We start from the raw sequence: 23629 nt of genomic DNA, 5'->3' as shown, positions 1-23629 counted from the left end.
TATTATTATTGTTAGGCTACAGTTCCTAAGCCTTCCATCTACTGATGATTTCATTCCTTGAGCCCTCTCTACTGCACTCCTGCTGAGCTCAAGCAATGTTTACAGAGCGACACAAGGGTGTGCTGGTAAATGTTTAGCAACTAGGGTCTCTGGAAAAAAAGGTGTATACACAAATACTTTTAAATTTGCCACTTCCTTCTCTGGCTCATATTACAGATGAAGAAACTGAGGCAAACAGGGTTAAGTGACTTGCCCAGGGTCGTGAAAACTAATAAGTATCTGAGGCTGGATTTGAACTCAGGTTTTCCTGACTACAGGCCTGGAGCTCTACGCACTACATCACCTAGCTCAGCAGCAGCAACAATAATAGCGTGCTGGTAAATGTTTAACAACTAGGTTCTCTGGGAAAAAAGCATTAGCTAGCCCCAGTATCCTCCTGTTTATATCTATGGATACCTCGTGTGTGGCTGCTGGTGGACTATCAGCTCACTGAAGGTAGAGACGGTCCCTAGCTTCCAAGAAACTTTTACTTTTATTTTGTTAAAAAACCAACAACAACATTCTTTTACTCTGTAAAAACAATATTATTGGATCACTTTTATTTCCAAATTTATCCCTTTCTCCCCCCATCTCCCCCTTCCCAATGAACCCTGCCTCGCAGAGGAATAAAAATTAGAGGGAAGATCAGAACTGACCAACATGTCCACCAAGTCAAGCATTCTTAAAGCGCCTACTATGGGCCAGGCACTGAACTAGTCGTCTGGGGGTACAAAGAAAGCAGAAAACGTCCTCGCCCTCGAGGGGCTCACAATCTACTGGGGGAAACAACACGTCAACCTCTATGTCCAAACAAGACATTGGGCCAATAAACTGGAGACCATCTCTGAGGGAAATACTAACAGTAAGGAAGACTGCAGAAGGTGAGATCGGGGCGAAGACTTGAAGGAAGCCGGAGGGATGTGGGGAGGGCTAGAGTCTAAGAGTATATGCTATGTTTGACATCTACTATCCCTCCCTTCTGCAAACAAGCAGAAAAAAAAGTGAAGGAAATCCATTTCTTTTCTTTGGGGCCAATCTTGACTACACAGTATTTCTCCCATCCTTTCTATCCCTGCTGCCACCAGCCTCGTTCAGACTCTTATCATCTCATGCTTGCACTACTTTAAAAGTCCATTTATCCATCGCCAGTCTTTCTGCCCTTCCCTGCACAAATCTACTCAGTGTACCACTGCCAAATTAATATTCCTAAAGTCAGAGGCAGATAACACCAGCCCCTTGCACAAAATGTCCAATGCTGCCTCATTTCCTACAGAAGGAGTCCAAACTGCTCAGGCAAGCATTCAACTGCATCTAAGATGTGGCCCCAGCTGACCATATCTTTCCAGTTCAGTCACCCACGACCTCCCTACATACAGTCTGTGTTCTAGTCAGGTAAGTCGACTCCTATTGCTCACCCAGCCCTCCTCCCCACTCTGTTCATCTGGTTTCCTTGGCTTAGAATGCTCTCTCTTTACTCCATAAGCTACAGGGAGCCATTAAGGTTTTAGAAGAGGAAAGTGATGTGATTAAAGTGGTGGTTTAGGACAGTTCAACCTGGCAGAAATATGCAGGATGGATGGAAGAAAGGAGAGACTCAGAGGCAGGGAGACCAATTAGCAAGGCTTGCTTCACTAGCATCCCTGAAGAAGGAACGGAATGGAATTCTGCAAGACAGCTCAGTGGGCTGCTGTTAGCATCTCAGACAAATCTAATTAAGCTCAATGGGAAGTGACCCCACCTGCCATGAAAGTAAACCGAGACTTAGACGATAACTTTTCAGAAGAAATTCGCAATGCCACATCTATCCTCTTGTGTCTTGAAATATTCGTGTTCACTAATAACGGTTAAGTTCATAACTTTAAAAAAATTCATTTAAAAACAACTGCCCAGACTGATGGGGAGAAGCTGGCTTTGCATATGAAGCCCCCTCGTGCTGGTGACATGCGCTCCTGGGACTCTAGGACCCAGCCCTGTCATGTGGAGGTTCTACATAACACAGCCAAGGGCTGTGGTTGAGAGTCAAACCTGCTTACAGCACGGCTGTCCCTGCTTCATCTGTGTGGCAGAAAGGCAGCACAGTTTAACTTCAGATAATACTTAGGAGGCTAAGAGTCTAGATGCTAACTCTATGACAAAGTCACTTAACCTGCGAGGGCCTCAGTTTTCCTTATCTGTAACATGGGGGTGATACTCCATTGCTCCACCTTTCAAAGACTGGGACATAAAGGTACCATATAAATAAAGTGGATTATCTTGTGTGTGGTTCACACCAAAGAGAATCCAAGTGCCCCCTTCACGTGGGCACAGTCTGGCTCCTTATTAGTGATGCTAACTCTGTGGCCTGAAGCCTGCTGCAATTCTGCATTATTCCCTCTGCACCCCACAAACAAGAGGAAAATCATCATAGTAGGTGACATTTCTCATCATGCGGCTAAGGATCATATATGCATTATCTCATTTGATTCTGGTAACACCCACGTGAGGTAATTACTATGATGACCATTTTATAGATGAGAAAACTGAGAAGACAGAGATGTTTAGGGACTGACCCATGGTCACATGGCTAATGTAAGAGGTGGGTTTCGAATCCAGAACTTCCTGGCTGCAAGGTCTAATACACAACAATGAGCAATCTGCATAAATAAAAAACACTAGGAGGAATACAGAATGGCTGGTCTCCCTCCCCTGTGCCTGCTGGGATCCCTTTTGCTAGATTAAAGTCCTTCTGAGTATGAAGAGGAGAAAAGAATTCAAAAGGCTAGATGTGAGAAAACCCCTGGTTTTATTATAATTACAAAATAGCAGAATCTATCATAACTAAATTTATTATTTCTATATTTCCATGATTGCATTAATAGGTTATGCCTGCCAAGCCAGAAAGTTCTTCCTAAATGCTAAACAAGAAAACCAACAAATATTTTCTAAAGTTGTATGAACATAAGCTTTGAATAATTTTCTCAGTTGGGAATATGGATTTTGGTTGATTTATCTTTTTAGGATAGCTTATGACCAATAGTTACTGCAACGAAGGGAAGAAAAGTCATTCTCTCGTGTGAGAGATGGCTGGCTTCCAGACTGCAATCCACAATCTTGAAAAAGAATTTTGTTCTCTTTTAAGCTAATTAATTCAAATGGGGATAAAAACAAAAATCCTACTTGTTAGCAGCCCAATCTACCTAGTAGAGCTAACCACAACCATAACTAGTAATGTTCAGGGCAAGCAAAATGGAGCCCTCCATCACTGGAGCAGGGGGTGGGAATGGGAGATCTCCCTGGGGAGGGAAACAGAGACCCTGAGCCATGATCCCAAGACAACTGGGGAGGCAGAGTAGGGAGCAGGTCAGGTCTGCGGGTAAGGGAGGAATGGCTTCCAGGCAAGCCTGTCTGGTAGCTTGCTTCCTGGGTGCTACTGAGAAAATATTCATGCTCCCTAGGCGTTTTCTAGAAAGTGGAAGTATTGCAAGTGTTTCCATCCTTCTCGGGATTTGGCTTCCTCTAAATTCACTGCCCTGAGGCAACACCCCAGTCATCCTAGCCTATTCATAGCTTCAAAGCTGAATGGAAAGCAAGACTGAATCTTCATAAAAGGATGTATGCCTTTAAAATGAAGGGGTAGGAGACATGACCTCTGAGGTCCCTTCCAGTGCCACAACTATGATCCCATAAAAGATGTAGATATATCCATACACATATGTAATGTATATGTGTGGGGTGTTACAAATGTAATTTTAGGCTTCAATAGTTTTAAATTATGTACATATACACATGTACACACACATATACACTATGAGTATAAAGCGAAAAGGAGAGACGGGAGGGAAGGGGTTTTTTAAAAGACTGGGTCTCCCTATCTCATTCAGCCTAGATGAGCAGCGGAGGGCCACTCACACAGCCCTGATCCTCTCCTGATCAGTGTACAGAAAAACACAGGAACTTTGGGTGACCCGGGTCAGTTCACCCCTCCTTAGGCAGCTTGGTGGGCCCACAACCCAGGGTTCATCACAATGGTACCAGACCAATCAGCTAAGCTTATCGCAGCTCAGACTTCCTGAGCTCAAGAGATTCCCCAGTCTCAGCCTTCCAGGCAGCAGGGACCACGGGTGTATGCCTCTACTCCTAACTTATGAATTTTATAACTTATTATATTATAAAAGTTATAATTACTCACATACCACATTCTACGTGTCAAGGAATTTCTGAGCTGTAACAGATTTTAAGGGGAAGACAACCTTTAAGTAGGTGCCCTAATTAAAAAAGTATATGTGGAGTTATTAAAATATAGCCATCTGCTTGATCCCACATCTCAGTGGACTCCTGTGAAATTTCTTTTGATGTCATCAAGGTAGAGTGATAGCTCACCATTTTTAACATGCTGAGTAAGCCTTGTCTAAATCAGTGGGGGAAAAGAAACTGTATTACAGATTTTAAAAGAAATACTGTCTTATCTATTTCAAACACATAAAGTCAATCACATACTTCCTTAAATACTTTGAAGAACTATGTATTTATCATAAATGTTAAATTCTCATTCCAATTGTTAAGGATCCATCTCTCCAATTATCAAGGATGCCGCAAATGCGGCATCTAAGTGGTGCAGTGGATAGAGTACCAGGCCTGGAGCCAGGAAGACTAGAGTTCAAATCTAGCCTCAGACATTTACTAGCTGTGTGACCCTGGACAAGTCACTTAACACTGTTTGCCTCAGTCTCCCCATCTATAAGATGAGCTGGAGAAGGAGATAGCAAACCACTCCAGTATCTTTGCCAAGAAAACTCCAAATGGAGTCCCGAAGAGTCAGACACAACTGAAAGAACTCAACAACAACAATTCTATATAAATATCTTACTTAGCAGGTCAGCTTTGACAAATAGCTAAATCAATCAACAAACATTCATTGAGTCTCCATTATATGTGTAATGACAGACTGGCCAATGAAAGCTTTTGTATGAAGAGTCAGTCCTAGAATTATGTGAGATTACATCTAGGCATTCCTAACGGAGGGCCCTGCTCTCCACATCAGAGCGTATATATTTATTCTATGACCGTCACCCATTACTACATTACCACTACACCCATTTCTACTGGGCTTCTCTGTAGGAACTGGGCATGCGTACAAAAGGCTCCTATGACTTAACCTTGTTCTCCTTAGCGCTTGGCTATATTCAAGAGAGGAGGCACGAACAACTGTGATCTTTGCAGGGAAGGCCAGCGAGATACCAGTGGCCTACGCAGGCCCACATCAAGCCATAGCCACGACCCTGCCGTTGCTTCCGTTCCCATATTCTTTCCTGCTTTAGGGTAAGAGGTACTGGTGATGGAATGGATTTGAGAGTCTTATGAAGCACTGGGAGAACACCGGTGATCTGGATGCTAGAGTCCACACCAGAAGGGTCAGGACGCTGAACCTGGTGGAGAGCATGACCCAGCCCAGCAGTGGATCAGAACCGAGAGGCTGATTTCTGCAAGCCCATATGGGAATGACATTGACCACGTGAGCTTGATGGGGTAAATGTTTTATAACAACCACTCCTCCCCAGGCCAGAGTGTGCCCCGATTTGGTGGAGAAGAGAAGTGTTTTGTACCTCTATCTTTGTCATCTATTTTCAATAAAATATCAGTTTTGTAAAACGTGATTGATGCTAATTGGTTAAATTACACTATGGCACTAATCAAAGGTATTGATCACAGCGAGGAAATGATAACTGGCACTGGCTAGATGATACCGAAGGGATAAAAGGCCATCCATGTTGGGAGAACACAATGGAATGAAAAACAAGCCGACAGCATTAGAGAAACACACCTCCAAACCATCAGAATACCTCTGAAAAACACCAAGCACCAGGGAGATACGGCCTGCCCCCGGGGGAGGGCGCAGATTTGTCAGTGCAAGTGGAAGGAAGCTGGGATAGGGGCCCCCAAAACTTATGGGAGGGCTTCATATGGAAGCTGGGCAAACAATGCAAGAGAGATAAAGAAATTTAAGTCATAGATTTTGTTCTTCCAGTGAAAGCATCATATGAGACGATGGGCTTGAATTATGTCTTGAAGCCTTCATGTAAGGGTATTAACCACTGAAGGATGGATAACACGGCTTAACATGGATAACATCGTTAACATCTGTTAACCCCTGAAAGATGGATAAAATCTGAATAAACGGAGAAAAGGAGAGAGTCTGGCCAAAGTGGAGGGGTTATGTTGGCAGAAAGTGAAAGAGAGTTTGAAAAAACACGGTGGGAACACTGCAAAGAAAAACCACTGAGGCTGATTTAAGAACTCTGATCAGTGCAGTGACCAACCAGGAGTCCAGACGACTGATAATGAATCGTGTTACCCATTTCCTGTAAGACTCAAGGTGAAGAATCAGACACAGTTTTGGACACAGAAAATGTGAGAATTTGTTTGGCTTGATTATGTATATTTGTTACAAGGGTTTTTTTTTTAAATTTCCAATTGAGGGCAGAAGTGGAAGGGAGAAGGAGGTTAGAAAAAGGGTTGCTCCTCACCCCCAGAAAAGAAAGAGAGTCACTGAAGCATTTTTAAATGCAGAAGAGAACAGCAGGAAAGCCAGAAGGAATCACAGGCAAGCAAAGCAACCTTGAAAATTACATGTTGGTTTTATTACATACTTAAAAGAAAAAACAAGGTATACATGATATCAATTCATAATTGCAATGTGCCATCCTTGTTTCTGTTCTGTTTTTGTACATGGAAATGTTCATTTTATTTGGTATTTGTTAAGTTCAAAAATTTTTTTATTTTAAAAGGTAAAGGTATGGATTTGGTCAATATCCATACCCACCTAAAGTAACTACCTTAATTAGGTGAGAGCACCTTCACTGAATCAATCAATCAAGGATATTAAACTAGATATGAAAAATCATCAATCAATTGGAAAGGAGTGAAAGCCATAAAATGAGATGAAGCTGGATAGGAAGTGGATTGGAATTGGCTGAAGAGCTTCCATCGAATCTGGTGGATTTTGTATCAAACATCAAGCCACATGGGAATGTGAACCTTCCAGGGCCTCACCAACCCAGTGATGGATGCCATGCCTGCCAGTGCCCTGAGACTAAATTGCTTGGGGTGGAAGATAAGAGCCCCTGACTCTTTTCTCACCTCCCTTGACAAAAGGATGACCTTATGAACTTCAAAGGGTCAGAGGATTTGGACTTTTCATCAACATCTCAGGGCCCCTGCAGCAACACTGGCGGGCAGCAGTGCCTGTATCTGTGGTGGAAGACAAACTCAAATACTAAGGGAGCCTAGCAGAAGGGGAGGGGGTGCACCCTGTCCATCGGGCATCTCCACAAAAGGAGGAAAGGACTTATGGCAACCAAGAGCTGTGAGTTACCCTTTTGCTTTCTAAGTTTGAGCCCATGTTCCCTTGGAATCTAATGTATGGGAAGAGAAGTATATTCCTAGTCCTGAGGGATATTTTTGTACCAACTGTTTGTACTGTACCTCCTTAATAAATACCCATTTCTAAAAGCTAATTAAGTCTGGCTAGCTAATTTTGGCAACTGATAATCAATGGGGGAAGTACACTGTTGGGGACCAGTAAACTAAAAATGCTAAAAAAAAAAACCCACCCCCAATCTCTCAGGGTTACCTCTAGAATCCTGAGGGAAACAGTAGCCACTTGGTCAACGTGAAAAGGAGTTTGGAATAGTAGCCCCACAGACCAAAAAATATTTTGGGTCCCTGAATGTCTTTCCTCCCTGATACCATGGCAAATGTCCCCACAGTTCTTCTACTTTAAAATAATTATAACGTAGACTAGAAGGTGGTACTAGTGGTAAAGTACTTGGCAAAATCCAAGGAATTGGATCTTTCTTAACGTACACAGCAAATTATCATAGCTCCCATTCATAGAGCACTTGGCAATTTATATGGCACTACAGCTCTGTGAAGGAGGTAGTGCCTTACCATCTCCACCTTACAGACTAGGAAGCTGATGTTCAGAGTAACTTGTTTATCATAATATGCCTAAGCGACAGAGCTCACACTTACAGCCAAAGGCAATGCCCTATCCACTGTACAAATGCATCCTGGGAATTAGGGAAAGCTTCCTTTGATAGCAAAAGCAAAGAGAAAGATCACACAGAGGTTTTATTTATTTTTTAACCTAACTGTTCAGGAATGGAACCAAGGATTCATGTTATTAAGTTCTGTTTTGTTCCTTTTCAGGTGCCTCAGCACCATAGAACCATAGATTAAACAGCAGTAAGGAAGTTCAGAGGTCATGTGTCTAAACCTTTATTATACAGATGAAGAAACTGACTGTCTCAGAAGTAGCACAGGCAAGATTTGAATCCAAAATTCTCTAACTCCAGAATGTAGTACTCTTCCTATTGCATTGTCTTGTGGCTTTATAGTATGACTGTCTACACACACATGTACACACACACACACACACACACAGTGTTCTAGGTGACCCCTAATTCACAAGACTGATCCTCTTCTGGTGACTGTTTATCCTCATGTCTGGAAAAACAGATTATTTTCTACAAAGGATGTCCCAGTGTCCTTTCTATGAGCATGTTTTGTTTTCTGGATTCACTAATACTGTACAGAGAAATTAGGACTGAAATGAGTGGCTTATGAACTGGAGACATCTTTATTAACAGATGAAGTTACAACAAAAAGAATTAAAAGGGCTTATAATGATAAGGGGCCCCCCAAAATCCATCCTAAACCCTCATGTCTTCCAGCTAAGACTTGGCTATAATAACTGAAAAAGAGCTAAAGGGGAAAAAGCCTTATTGATGAGACTGAGTCAGGTTCCAATTTTATTTTATGCATGTGTCTGGGGGTGGAGGGTGCAGTGGTGCTGAGGGAGGGAACCTCATTAAGGATGGAAAATTGATCTTTACAGATTCAGAGATTCTGTAAATCTGCCTTAAAAATCAAAGTCCTCTAGCAGTCTAAGCCTTATAATAATTGGCCTCATTTCACTGAGTGGATAACATAGCTTTTCTATGTTAGGATAGACTTATTAGACACATTTGAGCAATAAGGTTTAAAAAAAAAAGATCTGAAATTATACAATTAGGAGGCAGGCATAAGTTGGGCTAGATCAGTAGTTCTCAAACTTTTGGGTCGCAGGATCCCTTTACACTTTTAAAAAGGTGGAGGACCCCAAAAAACTTTTTGTTCATGTGTGTTAAAGCTACTGATATTTGCAGTATTATAAATGAAAACATCTAAGTATTAGTCTGAAAATAGCTGTGATCTTGTGGACCACTTGAAAGTATCTTGGAGACCCACAAGTTTCTCCAGACCACACTTTGAGAACTTCTGGACTCCACATCAGCTTTGAGATACTGTGAATTTAAATAGTGAGAAAGAAAAAACTGCTTTCCATGAGCATTTACAGATGGCATACAGTTTACCTTCTCACATGCTCACAATTTTCGTCTTTCCCTTTAACATAAGACATGATATAGGATCACAGCATCACTGATTTAGAGACTCTGGGGGCCGAGTCCAATCTCCTCATTTTGCAGATGAGGAAACTGAGTCACAAAGAGGTGGAGAGACTTGTCCGAGGTCACACAGCTAGTAAGTGTCTGAGACAGGTCTTCCTGCCTCTAACTCAAGCGCTATACCACAGTTTGAGGGAGCGTTCCAATGCTTATTGCTTCCAATTCATATCATTTGAATAGCTTTGCTTTAAGAATTCAAGAGTTGTGTCTATAAATATCCTTATAATTTTGTGGGAACCATGAAACATATCTTACATTTAAAACACTTTAAAATTTAATTTTTTTAATTTAAATTTAAAATTTTAAACATTTAAAAAATTTAAAACATGACCTACACTTCATATCAGGATCACGAGACATCAACTCAAGTTGGAGGTAAATTATCAACATATTTGTGTTTCTATTGGCTTCTTCATCAGAATGCTGGTTATTAAGGTTTTTGCTTTCTTGTCTCTTCAAACTTCCTGATGGTACCCACTTATACAAAGCTGGCTTTGGTATAAAGACACATTCACAATTTTGAAAACTAAAAAAATGCCTGTAACAATGTTACAAATTCAAACACAAAAACAGCGTTCAAATTCCACCTCTGATGCTTACTACCTCTCCAGATCTCAGTTTCTCCATCTGTAAAATAGCAGGGAGTTGGACGTGGGGGGAGTGGACTTGAGGACCTCCTGAGTCCCTTCCAGGTCATTTGGTATACAACCTTCTGAGACAGAGACAAGCCGTCGAATGTGTGTGATCCATCACCCTGAACACCCACTGATTAATTCTTCGATAAGAAGCCCATTTCCCAGTCAGAGTATGGATTCCAACCACTCCCAGGTGGTTCTGCAGCAGGTGAATGAATGCATCTCACACAACTGGAGTGAACAGTCAAGCAGATGGGTTTGGGCTACCATGCCATTATTTTTTTCTTTGCAGAATTCCTCGACTTTCCTCATTAAATACCACAGTTAGGCAAAACAGTCTCAGAAACTCAGCTCCTGGCGATGTAACACTATGATGTCACCCACATTTAAGTCACAGGAATTCAAATATATCAGGAGGCCAAAAAGCGGAGGGAGGGAAAGCAAACAACCTAAAGAGTGTGGGCCTGTCTTTCCACTCGATGCACTGAGGCTCCAGAGGGAAGGTGAGAAGGGACATCGGTCAACTTCAGTTTCCTTGAGCCTCTTAGAGGCCAGTATCTCAGACTCCAAGCTGAGCAGGGGTTCTTAAAGTTTCTGGTATCACAGACCCCTTTAAGCAGTCTGGCGGAGCCTAGGGACCCCTCCTCAGAATGATGTTTTTAAATGCAGGAGAAAATATGTAGGATTACCAAAGAAGCCATTTATATTGAAATATAGTTATTAATTTTTTAAACCAAGTTCACAGATTCCAGGTAAATCTCTCCTTCACCCTGTTATTAGTACGTATATTAAAAAGGGATTGTTTTTAGCCTTTCTTTCTCTCCTCAGTGTTTTCCATAGTATCTAGCCCTCAATATGGGCAGTTAGGTGGCACGGTGGATAGAGCACGGGAACCAGGATGACTCATCTTTCTGTGTTTAAAACCAGCCTCAGATACTGATGAGCTGTGCGCCCCTGTGCAAGTCACTTACTTCACCCTGTTTGCCTCATTTCCTCATCTGTAAAATGAGCTGGAGAAGGAAAAGACGAACCACTCCAGTATCTTTGCCAAGAAAACCCCAAAGAGGGCCCTGGAGAGTTGGACAAGACTGAACAACCACACGTGCTCAATAAAGGCTTGTTGATTTGACTTAAATCGGTCTCTCTATCCTGTTTTACCTGATGATGCTAACAAGAGGACAACCTTGGCTGGCCCTCCTAGCTGTCTTGGTCAGCTGGTGGCCTCTACTGTGTCCTTTCTGACTTCCTTGGCAAAGCAGGAAGGAGAAACCATTACGTGTTGGTGTGACTGCCCTCTGGTATAATCAAGGAGATGTTTTTTATCTTCATCATCCTGCTGACTCATAGTAGGCTTGTAGTCCACTTAAGCCCCTTGATCTTTTTTCACACAAACTGCTATCCTGGCCCATTTCCCCTTGAACCTGTGAAGTGTAGACTTTACATCAATCCCTGTTAAATTTCACCTTATTGATTCAGTCATCAGGCTGGTCTGTGCAGTCTCTTTAGCTGTAGAATTAGTGCAACAGAGAAAATGATCTATCTCTTCCTTCTAGCTCTGATAATCTGAGTCTATAAGAATGTGTGTAATGTGATATGTTAGGCCCTGGGCACTTCTGCCCACCAGCACCACTGGATTTCCTTGTGGGCATAAGTTACAGTCCTGTCTGAGACACCCCTTTGGAGCTAATTCAAGGCCTGTCTCTTCAAACTCTTTCCTAAACATCTCTACACATTTTAATAGCTGGTGTCAATGATTCAGTCAATAAACATTTATTAAGTGCCTTCTACGTGCCATGCACTGTGCTAAGCACTGAGAATTCAAAGAAAGGCAAAAGACAGTCCCTACTCAAGGAGCTTACAATCTAATGGGAGAGATAACGTATACATAACTATGTAGAAACAAGCTATCTACAAGGACAATTAGGACATATCTGTCTTCATCTTTGAGGCTTCTAAATGCCTTTTTGGGTCCCATGTCACTGCTCTGATTTGCTGACTGAAGGACAAACAAGCTAGAAAATGAGCTGGGTGAGTGGAACATGATGCGACCATCAACAAGTCACCAAGTCTCTCTAAGACTCAATTTTCTCATCTGTAAAATAGAGATGATAATACTTGTAGTATTTTTAATAAAATATTTTACCACAGTGGTTACTCTATTCTGAACTCTTCAATGGTGGTATCTTATCCTCTAAGTGAAGCTTGACCTTCTTTGCAGGGCACTCAAAGCTCTCCACAACCTGATGCTATCCTCCTTTTCCAATCGATTCTATTAGGTAATGAACTTTTCCCCAACAGACCTCACATTTGAAACTGTCTTATGCACTTGTACATTGGTGTTGTTTGCCCATCATTCTCAAGAAGGACCTGTGACATGTTATTTTGTTGATCTGTGAATGTTTTATTCCTCTTTGAAATTCTTTAGGTTCCCTTACTTTTAAGTTCCATGAGGACACAGATTACATATTCCCCAAACTCTGTATCTTACCCAGACAGAGCCTAGCACAGTGCTCTGCATATAGAAGACATTTAACAAACATTTGGTGAATTAAACACAGAGAGAAAAGTGTAAGATATATTTGGGAGAAGTTAATTTGGTTAGAATTTTTAAAAATGCAGTTTACTGTGATTTAAACTCATCCATATCCAGCTTCATTTGAGCATAATCAGAAAAATGCTAATGCAATATTAATAGCTTCTGGAACTATTTTTCCCCTGCCTCTTAGGATCTTCACTAGAAATTAGACAACAGTAAAAAGAGAGTGGAAAATCAATCAGTTTTGCTGTCTACTAAGAGCCCTAGTAAATGGTTTGGCTAAAATAAGGGTTGGGGGGATTGAGACAAATTGGTGGGATACAGGCATTAACTCAGCCAAACTCTCCCAGAATTCCTCTCCAAACAACTTTAAAATAGAACCTTATCAAATTCTGGAGAAGCAGAGACAACAAAAGGTCAGGGTGAGACATTTTTTCAGCTGTAGATAATTTAGGAGGTCAGCAGGAGAGGTCCATGACAGCAGGGTGGCGGTCAACCTGGAGCGCAGTACATACTGGTGCAACACACCAGAGGCAGCCCACAGAGGCAGCTACGACAGCAGCTTCTCAGTACACAGATGGTAAGAGAGTCAGACAACTGCTCATAAAGAGATTACTGGGGCCCCTTGGCTGCCTCTGGATCCAAAGAGGCTGGAAAAATGAGCAAACAATAAAAAAAAGAACCTGGCCATGAAAAGTTACAATGGTGACAGGGAAGATCAACACACAAACTCAGAAGAAGACAATGATGTCAATTTAGCTACAAGCAAAGCCTCAATGAAAAAAAATATGAATTCCTAGAAGAGCTCAGGAAGGATTTTAAAGATCAAATAAGAGAGGTAGAGTAAAAATTAGGGAAAGAAATGAGAGTGATGCAAGAAAATCATGAAAAGAGAGTCAACAGCTTGATAAAAGAGGCACAAAAAATACTGAAGAAAATAACACCTTAAAAAACAGAACTGACCAAATGGTAAAAGAGGTACAAAAATTCACTGAAGAAAAGAACTCCTAAAAAAGCAGAATTGGCCAAATGTAAAAAAGAGTTACAAAAGATCCCGGAAGGAAACAATTCCTTGAAAATAAGATTTGGACAAATGGAAGCTAACGACTCTATAAAACATCAAAAAACAATAAGATAAAGTCAAAAGAATGAAAAAAAAGAATAAAATGTTAAATATCTCATTGGAAAAACAACTGACCTGGAAAATACATCAAAGAGAGATAATTTAAGGAAAAAAGAAAACCACAACTACCAGCATCAAAAATGATGAATGCACTACCAATGAAGATGAAATTAACCCAATTATTTGGAGCTATTTTGCTCAATTGTATGCTAATAAATCTGATAATCTAAGTGAAATGGATAGATATTTACAAATATAAATTGCCCAGATTAACAGAAGAGGAAACAGAATATTTAAAGAACCCTTTCTCAGAAAAAAGAAATTGAATAAGCCATCAATGAATGAGCTCCTTAAGAAAAAATCCCCAGGGCCAGATGGATTCACAAGATTCTACCAAGCATTTAAAGAACAATTAATTTCAAAACTACATAAACTATTTGGGGAAAATAGGCAAAGAAGGAGTCCTACCAAATTCCTTTTATGACACAAATATGGCACTAATACCTTAAACCAGAAGAGCAAAAGAGAAGAAAGAAAACTATAGATTAATTTCTCTAATGAATATTGATGCAAAAATTTTAAATAAAATATTAGCAAGCAATATATAACAAAGGCTATACAGTATGACTGGGTGGGATTTATACCAGGAATGCAGGACTGGTTCAATATTAAGGAAAACTATCAGCATGATTGACCATATCAATAAGAAAAACAACAAACATCATATGATCATCTCAACAGATGCAGAAAAAGTTTTTGACAAAATATAACACTCATTCCTATTAAAAAACACGAGAGCACAGGAATAAATGGAACTTTCCTTAAAATAAGTAGCATCTGTCTAAAACCATCAGCAAGCATTAAGACTTCCTAATAAGATAAGGGGTGAAGTAAGGATGTCCATTATCACAACTATTATTCAATATTGTACTAGCAAGGCTACAATAGGATTAAGAGAAGAAAAAAGATACCAAACGAATAAAACAGGCAATAAGGAAACAAAACTATCACTCTTTGTAGATGATATGATGGTATACTTAGAAAATCCTAGAGAATCAACTGAAGAACTAGTTGAAACAAACAACAAGTTTGGAAAAATTGCAGGATATAAAACAAATCCACATAAATCATCAGCATTACTCTATAATACCAAATAGTCCAGCAGGAAGCAATAAAAAGAGAAATTCCATTTAAAATAACTGCAGACAATATAAAATACTTGGGAATCAGTTTTCTTTGATAATTTCTTGAAAGATTTTGTCCAGACTTTTTTTTTTTTGATCATGGCTTTCAGGTAGTCCAGTACTTCTTACATTATCTCTCCTGGATCTACTTTCTAGGTTTTTCCAATGTGAAATTTCACATTTTCTTCTATTTTTTTTTTACTTTTTTTATTTTGTTGGATCATATCTTGATGTCTCATAGAGTTATTAGTTTCTACTTGTTCAATTCCAATTTTTAAGGAATTATTTTCCTCAGTAAGCTTCTGTACTTCCTTTTCCATTTGGCCGATTCTATTTCGTAGGGAGCTATTTTCCTCAGTAAGTCTTTGTATTTCTTTTCCCACGCTATTGACTCTTTTTTCATGATTCTCTTGCATTATTCTCATTTTGTTTCCTAACTTTTTTCTACTTCTCTGATTTGCTTTTTAAATCCCTTTTAAGCTCTTCCAGGAATTCTTTTGGGGTCCGAGACCAAATTACATTTTTCTTTGAGACTTCACATGTAGCCATTTTGACACTTTTATCCTCTTGTAAGTATATGCCTTGATCCTCCCTATCACCATAGTTACAATCAAGCTCTTTTTCTGGTTTGGTTTGGGGTTTTTTTGCTAATTTTCTCTGCCTTTTTTTGTGACTTGGTGTTTTTATGTAAATGTAAGAGCTGGGCTGTGGTCCTGCACTGTCTCAAGCTTTTTGTGCTGGGGCTCTTGGTCTTACTGCTGGCTATCATTGGCCTTCAGGGATTAGCAGCTTGTTTTCTCTGGAGGGTAGGGTACCCTTCTGGCTTGCACTGGGCAGGAACAGGACCTCCCTGTTGGCCTCTCCTGGGCATGGGGGTTAGCTGATATTCCAGGGATGAGGCCTCGCTGCTGGGTTGCTACGGAAAAAGGGCCTCTCTGCTGGTAGGCCCTATGAAGAGGGTCTCAATGTCGGCCAGGGTAGGGCTTCACTACTGGCCTGCCTTTTTCCATTTACTACATAGGAAACCTGGGGTGGCAAATCATTTCACCTCTTGACCCCTTATTGGCAAAAAGAAAGGGTTGGATTGTTCCTTTCTGGCTCTAAATTTAGGATGTATGGTGTATTCAACACCCTAGAATGTAAGTTGCTTGAGGGCAAGGAACCTTTTTGGTCATGTTTCTATAGCCCTTCCCCCCCAACTATTACAGGGCCTTGCAGGAGAGTATCACTTAATAAATGCCTATTGGACTGAACTAAATTGAGTATTGCTGTGGAGAAGGAGGGAAATAAAAACACTTAAACTATAATTTCTCAAGAAGGAATTTTCCTTCCCAAAGGAGCCTTGGAAACACTACTTTCCACTTTTATGTAGCCTAGAACTTAAGGCTAACAACATTATTGACCGTCTTTGTTCCCTGCCAGCCTGTCTCAATCACCTCCTCCTGATTTCACTCAATAAACTAACAGCTGTGAACTGGACTCATTGATTAGTATTTGGTATTTCCCTCCCTAAAAGAAATGTAGGCGCATCACTTAACAAAGTCAAAATTGTCATTTGCTTCCCATTTCAAGCAAAACTATTCTGTTGATGCTTTACTGGGAAAGCCTCACAGCTCACAGAAAGTCAAGAGAAGATGTGGTCTTCCAGAAGTTGAACACGTGTTACCCTCTGAGTGCTCAGCTGTCCACCAAGCAAACGCAGGACAGCAGGGAATGTGCCTGAAGAGTTGTTGAAATGACTAACATGAAAGGACAGCTCATTAAAGCCGGCTGTCTGGGAGTCAAGAGGCCACTCCAGAGTGATGGTGGACATCTGAAGACTTGGCTTAAGGAGCCACGCTTTGAAGCAGCTTTAGTCCTATGAATTCCAGATTTCTCAGCAGCTCTCCCATTCCCGAGGTAGAGAGAATAAATCTCCATAACTCAACCATTTGCTACAGGGCTATAGTGAAACAGTGATCCACTGATTTCAGGGGTCTGTTTAAAATTAATGTACAAATTGCCAGCAGCATCTATAAAGGGATTTAAATATTTATGATTTCTTTAAAGTTCTAAAGGCTCTGTCTTATTTGATTATAATAGCTACTTTGATCTCTAATGGGATGCAATGAAACAACTGTTGTGTACTGTGTCCCAAATTTAAATGCATGAGCCTCATCCTATGATTTTTTTTTCTCCTGTAACAGACTCACAGCCTGGAGGGGAAAGCCAAAAGAAAGAGTAAAGTGAGGCTGAAAAGGATTTCCCAAACCAGAAAGGGTAGGATAATTATAAAGACAAAAAAGTCCTTTGACACACATATAGATATGCCAAAGAAAAATGTCCTTGGGGCAACTAACAGGTTGAAGAGTAACCTTCCCGAAAGGCACAAGATCTGTGGGAGGCAATTAAAGGCTGTGGATTTCCCTAGCTTGCAGAAGCCTCATTTCATGCTTGAGATACGCACTCACCCATAAGCTTGTAACTGTTCATCATTCTAATTAACTATCAAACCAAATTGTTGGGTTTTCTTCCTCAGACTTTAGTAATGGATGAGCTGAATACTCATAATTAAATTAAGATACTTACAGATGTGGCACTTGTTACACCAATTCTGTAATTCTTAAAAAGAAAAATTATTTCCCATTCCATTTCCAACAGATTCTATTCTCATCTTGATCAACTGCATGTATTCCTTAATGCTATTATAATTCTAATTTCTCTTAGTTTCATTCAGTTAAATATGGTTTGGTTTTTTTTTGTTTGGTTTTTTTTTTGCTTAAGAAAAGTCAGTGGAAACAAAGAGTTGACAGATTCCCCTTGACTTAATAACTATTCCCTCTGACAATTTATTTTTCTCAAACTCAGTAATTACTATATTGGAATCTGGAGACAAAAGCCAACAGGGCAAACAGCTTGTCATTTACAATCATACATTAAAAAATCATTGAAATACAGTCACAAATAAAGATCGAAGTGACCATCAGATATCATCTATTCAATCATCTGATTCCAGAATTATGCTTAATTCTAACTTGTGAAGGATTCAATTGAGAAAGGGTTTATTAAGTGTCTAGTATGTGCCAGTCACAATGCTAGGTATTAGGGATATACAGGAAAAACAAATATTCTGTGCCCTTATGGAACTTATGTTCAGTTGGAGGAAACAACCTGTATAGAGAAAGTAAATTATGTGTGTGTGTGTGCGTGTGTTTATATATCTATATGTGTGTGTGTTTATAGATAGATAGATAGATAGATAGATAGATAGATAGATAGATAGATAGATATAGAAACCCTAAATGGTTAAATTATTTTCCCAAAGTCCCACAGGTAATAGACAGTAGGTCCCATGACTGCAAGGTCAGAAATCTTTCTAAATACAGGAACAAAGTTTGAGAGAAGTCAAGAGGGTTTGGGTTCGAATGATAGCTCAACTTCCCATTCTCCGTGTGACTTTGCATATGTCACTCCATCTCTCTGGGCCTCAGTTGTCTCATCTGTAAATGAGGGAGTTGGACTACCTGACCTCAGCTTTCCCACCTATAAAATGGGGGTGAGAGCTAAATGGCCAGTTAGGTCCTTCTGGCTCTGGGTCCTAGGCCTGGATTGGCTGTTCATCTCAGGCCAAGTTCATAAATGAATTTACTTTGCTTTCACTCGACAAACAGATCTATGATCTTATTATGCCACCTGGGCCATTCATCCCCTGAGGAGGTGACCAAATGAGCTACCTGCCTTCCACTGACCACTTAAAACAGCAGTCTTGAATTTTCAACCTGGCAATAAGTAGACCTCCATAACTCTGATTCTCCAAAGCCAAGCTATGCATCTTCAGATTACAAATATGTAACAGGGACTAGACTGTGATGTCTTCGGTACTGGGAACTCCAGTCAGTTAGTCAACAAGTAGTGTCAGCGTACCAGGCACTGTGCTAAGAGTTTGGACTATAAACACAAGCAGAAAGAAAGACAGTCTCTGTCCTCCGGGAGCTTACATTCTAAGGAAGGAAGACGGTTCGAACAGTTCGTGAAAGAGTGGTGGGGGAAGGGAGGTGGGAAAAGACAAAGGTATCAGGTGCCCTGGGCTTAGTAGATGAAGATTTGAGTAGAGTATGACCTGGAGAAGAATAAGATATAATTGGCCTGAGCCTCATTCTTCAGTGGAAGTTCTAGGAAGGTCCAATCAATCAGAGAAAGAGAGGGCAGTGTGGAGGGTACTTCCAATGAGTGGATTTCAGGCATGGCAGAGGAAGTCCAAGTACAGAGTGCAGATTTGAGTGGAAGCCCCCCCACCAATGCAGGTTAGCCCCTTCTTCTCTGCAACTTCTACTCTCAGAGAGTTACTTAGAGCACTAAAGGGTTAAGGTCACACAGCCAGTGTAGGGAAGGTGGTAGCTTCTCTGTGATAAAAAGAACAAAGGTCTCAGGCAGATTTGTTTCCCTTTTTCTGTATTAACTTTATTTTCACTTATTTTTAATTAGCAATTTAATTAAGACTTTAGACTTCCTAGTCTCTCTAAAAAGGGTAGATGTTATAGAAACCATTTTCAAAGAGAATAAGATGAAGATGCAGATACTTACAGTGTTTCCAGGTTCTGAGCAGCTGCTCAGAATGACATCCTGTGGCACACCCCACCAGGATAAGCATTTCCCAAACCCGTCTACCATTATGGAGATACCTCTACCTATGGGGATTGGCTAAATACACGGTGGTATATGAATGTAATGGAACACTATTGTGCCACAAGAAATGATGAAAGGGATGATTTCTTACAAGCCTGGGAAGACTCTTGTGAACTGACACAGAGTGAAGTGAACAAAACCAGGAGCATAATTTAGACAATAACAACAACTCCATAAAAATGGACAATTCTGAAAGACTTAAGAGCTCTGATCAACACAATGATCAATCATGATTAGAGGGCCAGTGATGAAGAATGCTGGCCATTTCCTGACTGACAGGTGATGGATTAAATATGCAGAATAAGAATGAGAAACATAAGGGCAGCTAGGCGGTACAGTGGATAGAGCACCAGACCTGGAGTCAGGAGGACCTGAGTTCAAATCTGGTCTCAGACCAGACACTTGACACTTACTAGCTGTGTGACCCTGGGCAAGTCACTTAACCCCGACTGCCTTGACAAAAAAAAAAAAAAAGAATGAGAAACACAGTTTTAGACAGGACCCTGACAAGAATTTGTTTTACAAGACTGTGTACTTTGTTACAAGGATTGTTTTTCTTTTTTTCTTTTCCAAAACAGATGGGTCAAGAAGGTGGAAGGGAGAAAAGATAAATCATGCTCATTAAAAACAAATAAAAAGAAAGTTAATATAAAAAAGAAACAAGTCTGAATGAAATCTTTTTTTTTTTTTAACCACAGATAAGCCATCCCCTCCCTCTCCCCCAAGAATAAGCTGAATTCACATATTCATCACACAGTTTCTCTGGGAAAATAAGGTCATGTTCCAGGAAGCACTTTTACGAGGCCACCACACCAACAAAGTGTTCATGGTTTTTGATTGGTGAAAAATAGCACAGATTAACAAACAGGTTCTACTGGCTTTGAAGTCAAACACTTACTAGCTGCAAAAGCCTTGGCAAGTCCTCTCTTGTGCCTCAGTTTCCTCATCTGTAAAATGAGGGAGTTGGATGTCATGACCTCAAAGGTCCTTTCCACCTATAAAAAATATGATCTTATGATGAAAAAAAACGCTGAGTTCTTACCATGATCCCCTAGTTCACATGTAGACAGTCTGTCTGAAGCTGCCTCCTGTCTCAGCTCCCCTCCTGCAGAGCCCTGGGAGGTCACTGGCTGAGAATGAATCAGGGGCATCTGTGCTGGTGTCTCCTCTTCACTGGGCTCAGATTCAATCAAATGTCCTGAGGCCTGTTCATCAGATTCCTTGGGGGAACATGATGGCATTTAATTAGCAACTAATTTAAAAGAAAACATCAAGATTACAAGGCCAATCATTTATTTTTTGGTCTTGGAAACAAACAGGCCTGCCCTCCCATTGACTAAGGTATTAAAAATACGAAATATTAAATTCCCAGGAGGCAAAATCATGTGGAGGAAAGGGAACTAGAACTTGAGTCAGGAGGGCTGGGGTCTGATGTAACAGCATCTCTCTCACAAACTAGCTCTATGACCTTCTGCCGGTCTCCACCTCTATGGGCCTTCAATTTTCTTATGTTCAAAAAGAGGCAGATGGACTAAATGAGGCTAAGATGCCTTCTAGCTTTAAAAATTTGGAGCTCTTGTAATCCTAGAGCTAATTTAAAACCTGAATATTTGAGAAAAACTCAGAAGGTCCAAATTTCTAAAAGGAAGGCTGGGCTTCAAGGTATCCATTAAAACTGTTCCTGCAATGAGTCCTGGGGCTACTGCTGAATGACCCATTTTCTTTTGGCAAATAGTTAGAACACACACATATACAAATAAAAGCTGTCATGGGGAGATACTCCAAGAGTTTCTCCTTACTAAGAGCAGAAGGGAAAGTTCAAACTAATCTTCTTAAATAAATAAATAAACTGCACCAGCGCCCTGGCCCGGGTTGGCATTTGGAAGATGGCAGTCACACGGCTTTTTAAAAGGTGTGCGTGCTGTGTGCCATGATTGTTTTGAAATGCAAGGGAGACCAGCAGGTCCCAAATTTCAAAGGTTCAAAGCTATTCCAAGAACAGTTTTAAGAACAAAGGGAGATGCTGTGAAGTCTGTGAAAGGGGGCCTTTCACATTTCAGAAAGCACTTCTGCTCCCTAGAAAAGGGAAAAGTCTTTGGTCTCACAAACCGCTACGGGGGTTATCACAGCCTCTTCCCTAGAGCATGGAAGGAACCCCTGCTTCCCTTTGCTCCCCCTTTGCAAGAAGAAATGTCGGGGCTTGATTTAATCTTTCCATCTCAAATCCTTCATCACATATGTAGCTCTGCAATGTGCAGTATCAACATAAGGAGACATGATGATGGGCCAAGTGCGTATTTACAGGGAAAAGCTGGATGTATCTGTCTCTGTCTTGTACAGACCTAGTTATTTCTATGTTTCTCTCTCCCATTAAAGGCAAGCTCCTAGAAAGCAAAGACCGCGTATTTGTCTCTCTTTATATCTCCAGTTCTTAGCCCAGCGTCCAGCACATAGCAATTGCTTAATAAATGCTCACTGACTCACTTCTCTGGATATTACATATGTAGGGGAGTTTGCTCTTTGACTTGAGGAGATAACAGGGCTGCAGAGTCTTTGGGCCTTCTCTCACTTCTGGGACATACCTATTGATTACTCCTTTGAGAGGGTGAGAGATAAAATGGGCATCTGCCATGATTTGGTTGGCTCAAGCCATGATAGGTCAGAGTCACCCTTTGCTCCTGTCCTAGAAAGAATCAGCCCTCTGCTTCTATATAGAAACCAGCCTAGTCCCTAGCCAACTGCCTTCTCTACTGGTTAAACTAGCTGGCCTCTGAGACGATATTAATAATAACAATAACAATAGCTAGTGTTTATATAATGCTTTAAGGTTCACAAAGTGCTTTACTTACGCAGGGTCTCTATAAATAAAGCTTTAAATTGCACCAAGACTTTTGGGGCACTTGTATTATCTCGTCTGATCTTCACAACAAGCCTGGGAGGTAGGTGCTATTATATACCCCATTTTATAGATGAGGAAATGGAGGATGAGAGAGGTCAATGACTTGCTCAGGGTCACACGGCTAGTAAGAGTCTGACAAGGATTTGAACTTGGGTCTTCCTGACTCTAAGTCCAGCAATCTCAAGGGATTTATCCTCTTGCAACACTGGGAATCTGTGATTTTTACTTTGATTGCGTTGCTTTTTTTTTGCCCCTTTTTCTTCTCATAGGATCACAGATCTACAGCTGGACTGGACCTCAAAGACCATTCATTTTCCAAGTGAGAAAACTAGTGATTTGCACACCGTGTTCCCACATGTAATAAATCTCTGTGTGCTTTGCTACAAGGGACAGCTACCTGGGTAGAAGAGGAAAGAGGGATATATTTAGAAAAGAAGGTGACAGTGAAAACAAAAGATATCCATAAAAATGTAAAATATACAAGAAGAAAAGAATGCTCCCTCCCAAAGGAGGTGAGAACCAGAGCTAAGAGCCTGTCTGGGCCCTGGCTATGCTCCACCTGCCACCCCCTCCCTAATTATCGCAATGGTTACTGCCCCTCCTAAACAGCTTTCCTGATGTGACCCTGCCTTCCGTCCAGTTTTCAGGATTTCAAAGCCCAGCCTCAGCCGAGCAGAGCCTGTGGGCCAGAGTCAAAGAGCCAGCAGGGAGGCGGTCAGAAACATCCCCCAGAGGGCCTAGCCGCTCTCCTGGAGCCTGCCTCCGAGAACCCTGGCCAACATCCATCCATGGGCAGGCTCTTCTGATTAAGCAGGCCTGAGCACCTTCTCTTCTCAAGCTCTGTCTCCCTCAGGGCTGCCAAAGGCAACTGCTTTTAGAAAAAAATAAAAAAAAATTTAAAAACCTGCTTTTTTAAAACCACTGTCTGGACAGGGCAGGGAAGGGGGATCAGATGAAGAGAGGAGCCCCAAAGGGACACTGAAGAAATGAACTGACATCCTCTCCTCCCCTTTCTTCTCCTCCTTCCTTATTTTCCTTCCCTTCATTCTCTCTCCTCTGATTG

General features: G+C 41.0%; 1 protein-coding gene across 6 annotated transcripts in view; it reads right to left on the bottom strand.

The window, feature by feature from the left end:
- The window catches only part of NEK11 (NIMA related kinase 11), a 374166-nt gene that overhangs the window by 197448 nt on the left and 153089 nt on the right, over positions 1-23629 (bottom strand). For all 6 annotated transcript variants that reach the window (XM_078151556.1, XM_078151557.1, XM_078151551.1 and 3 more), the window contains one exon: positions 20710-20887. In XM_078151556.1, the coding sequence (XP_078007682.1) occupies positions 20710-20887 (178 nt within the window). The remainder of the gene's footprint in view (positions 1-20709; positions 20888-23629) is intronic.

This window comes from Phascolarctos cinereus, unplaced genomic scaffold (genome assembly GCF_003287225.1).
Source record: "Phascolarctos cinereus isolate Bilbo 61053 unplaced genomic scaffold, phaCin_HiC Scaffold_1;HRSCAF=81, whole genome shotgun sequence".
Taxonomy (NCBI): Eukaryota; Metazoa; Chordata; class Mammalia; order Diprotodontia; family Phascolarctidae; genus Phascolarctos; species Phascolarctos cinereus.
The sequence above is the reverse complement of the archived record's forward strand: the minus strand, read 5'-3'. Positions and strand labels throughout refer to the sequence as shown.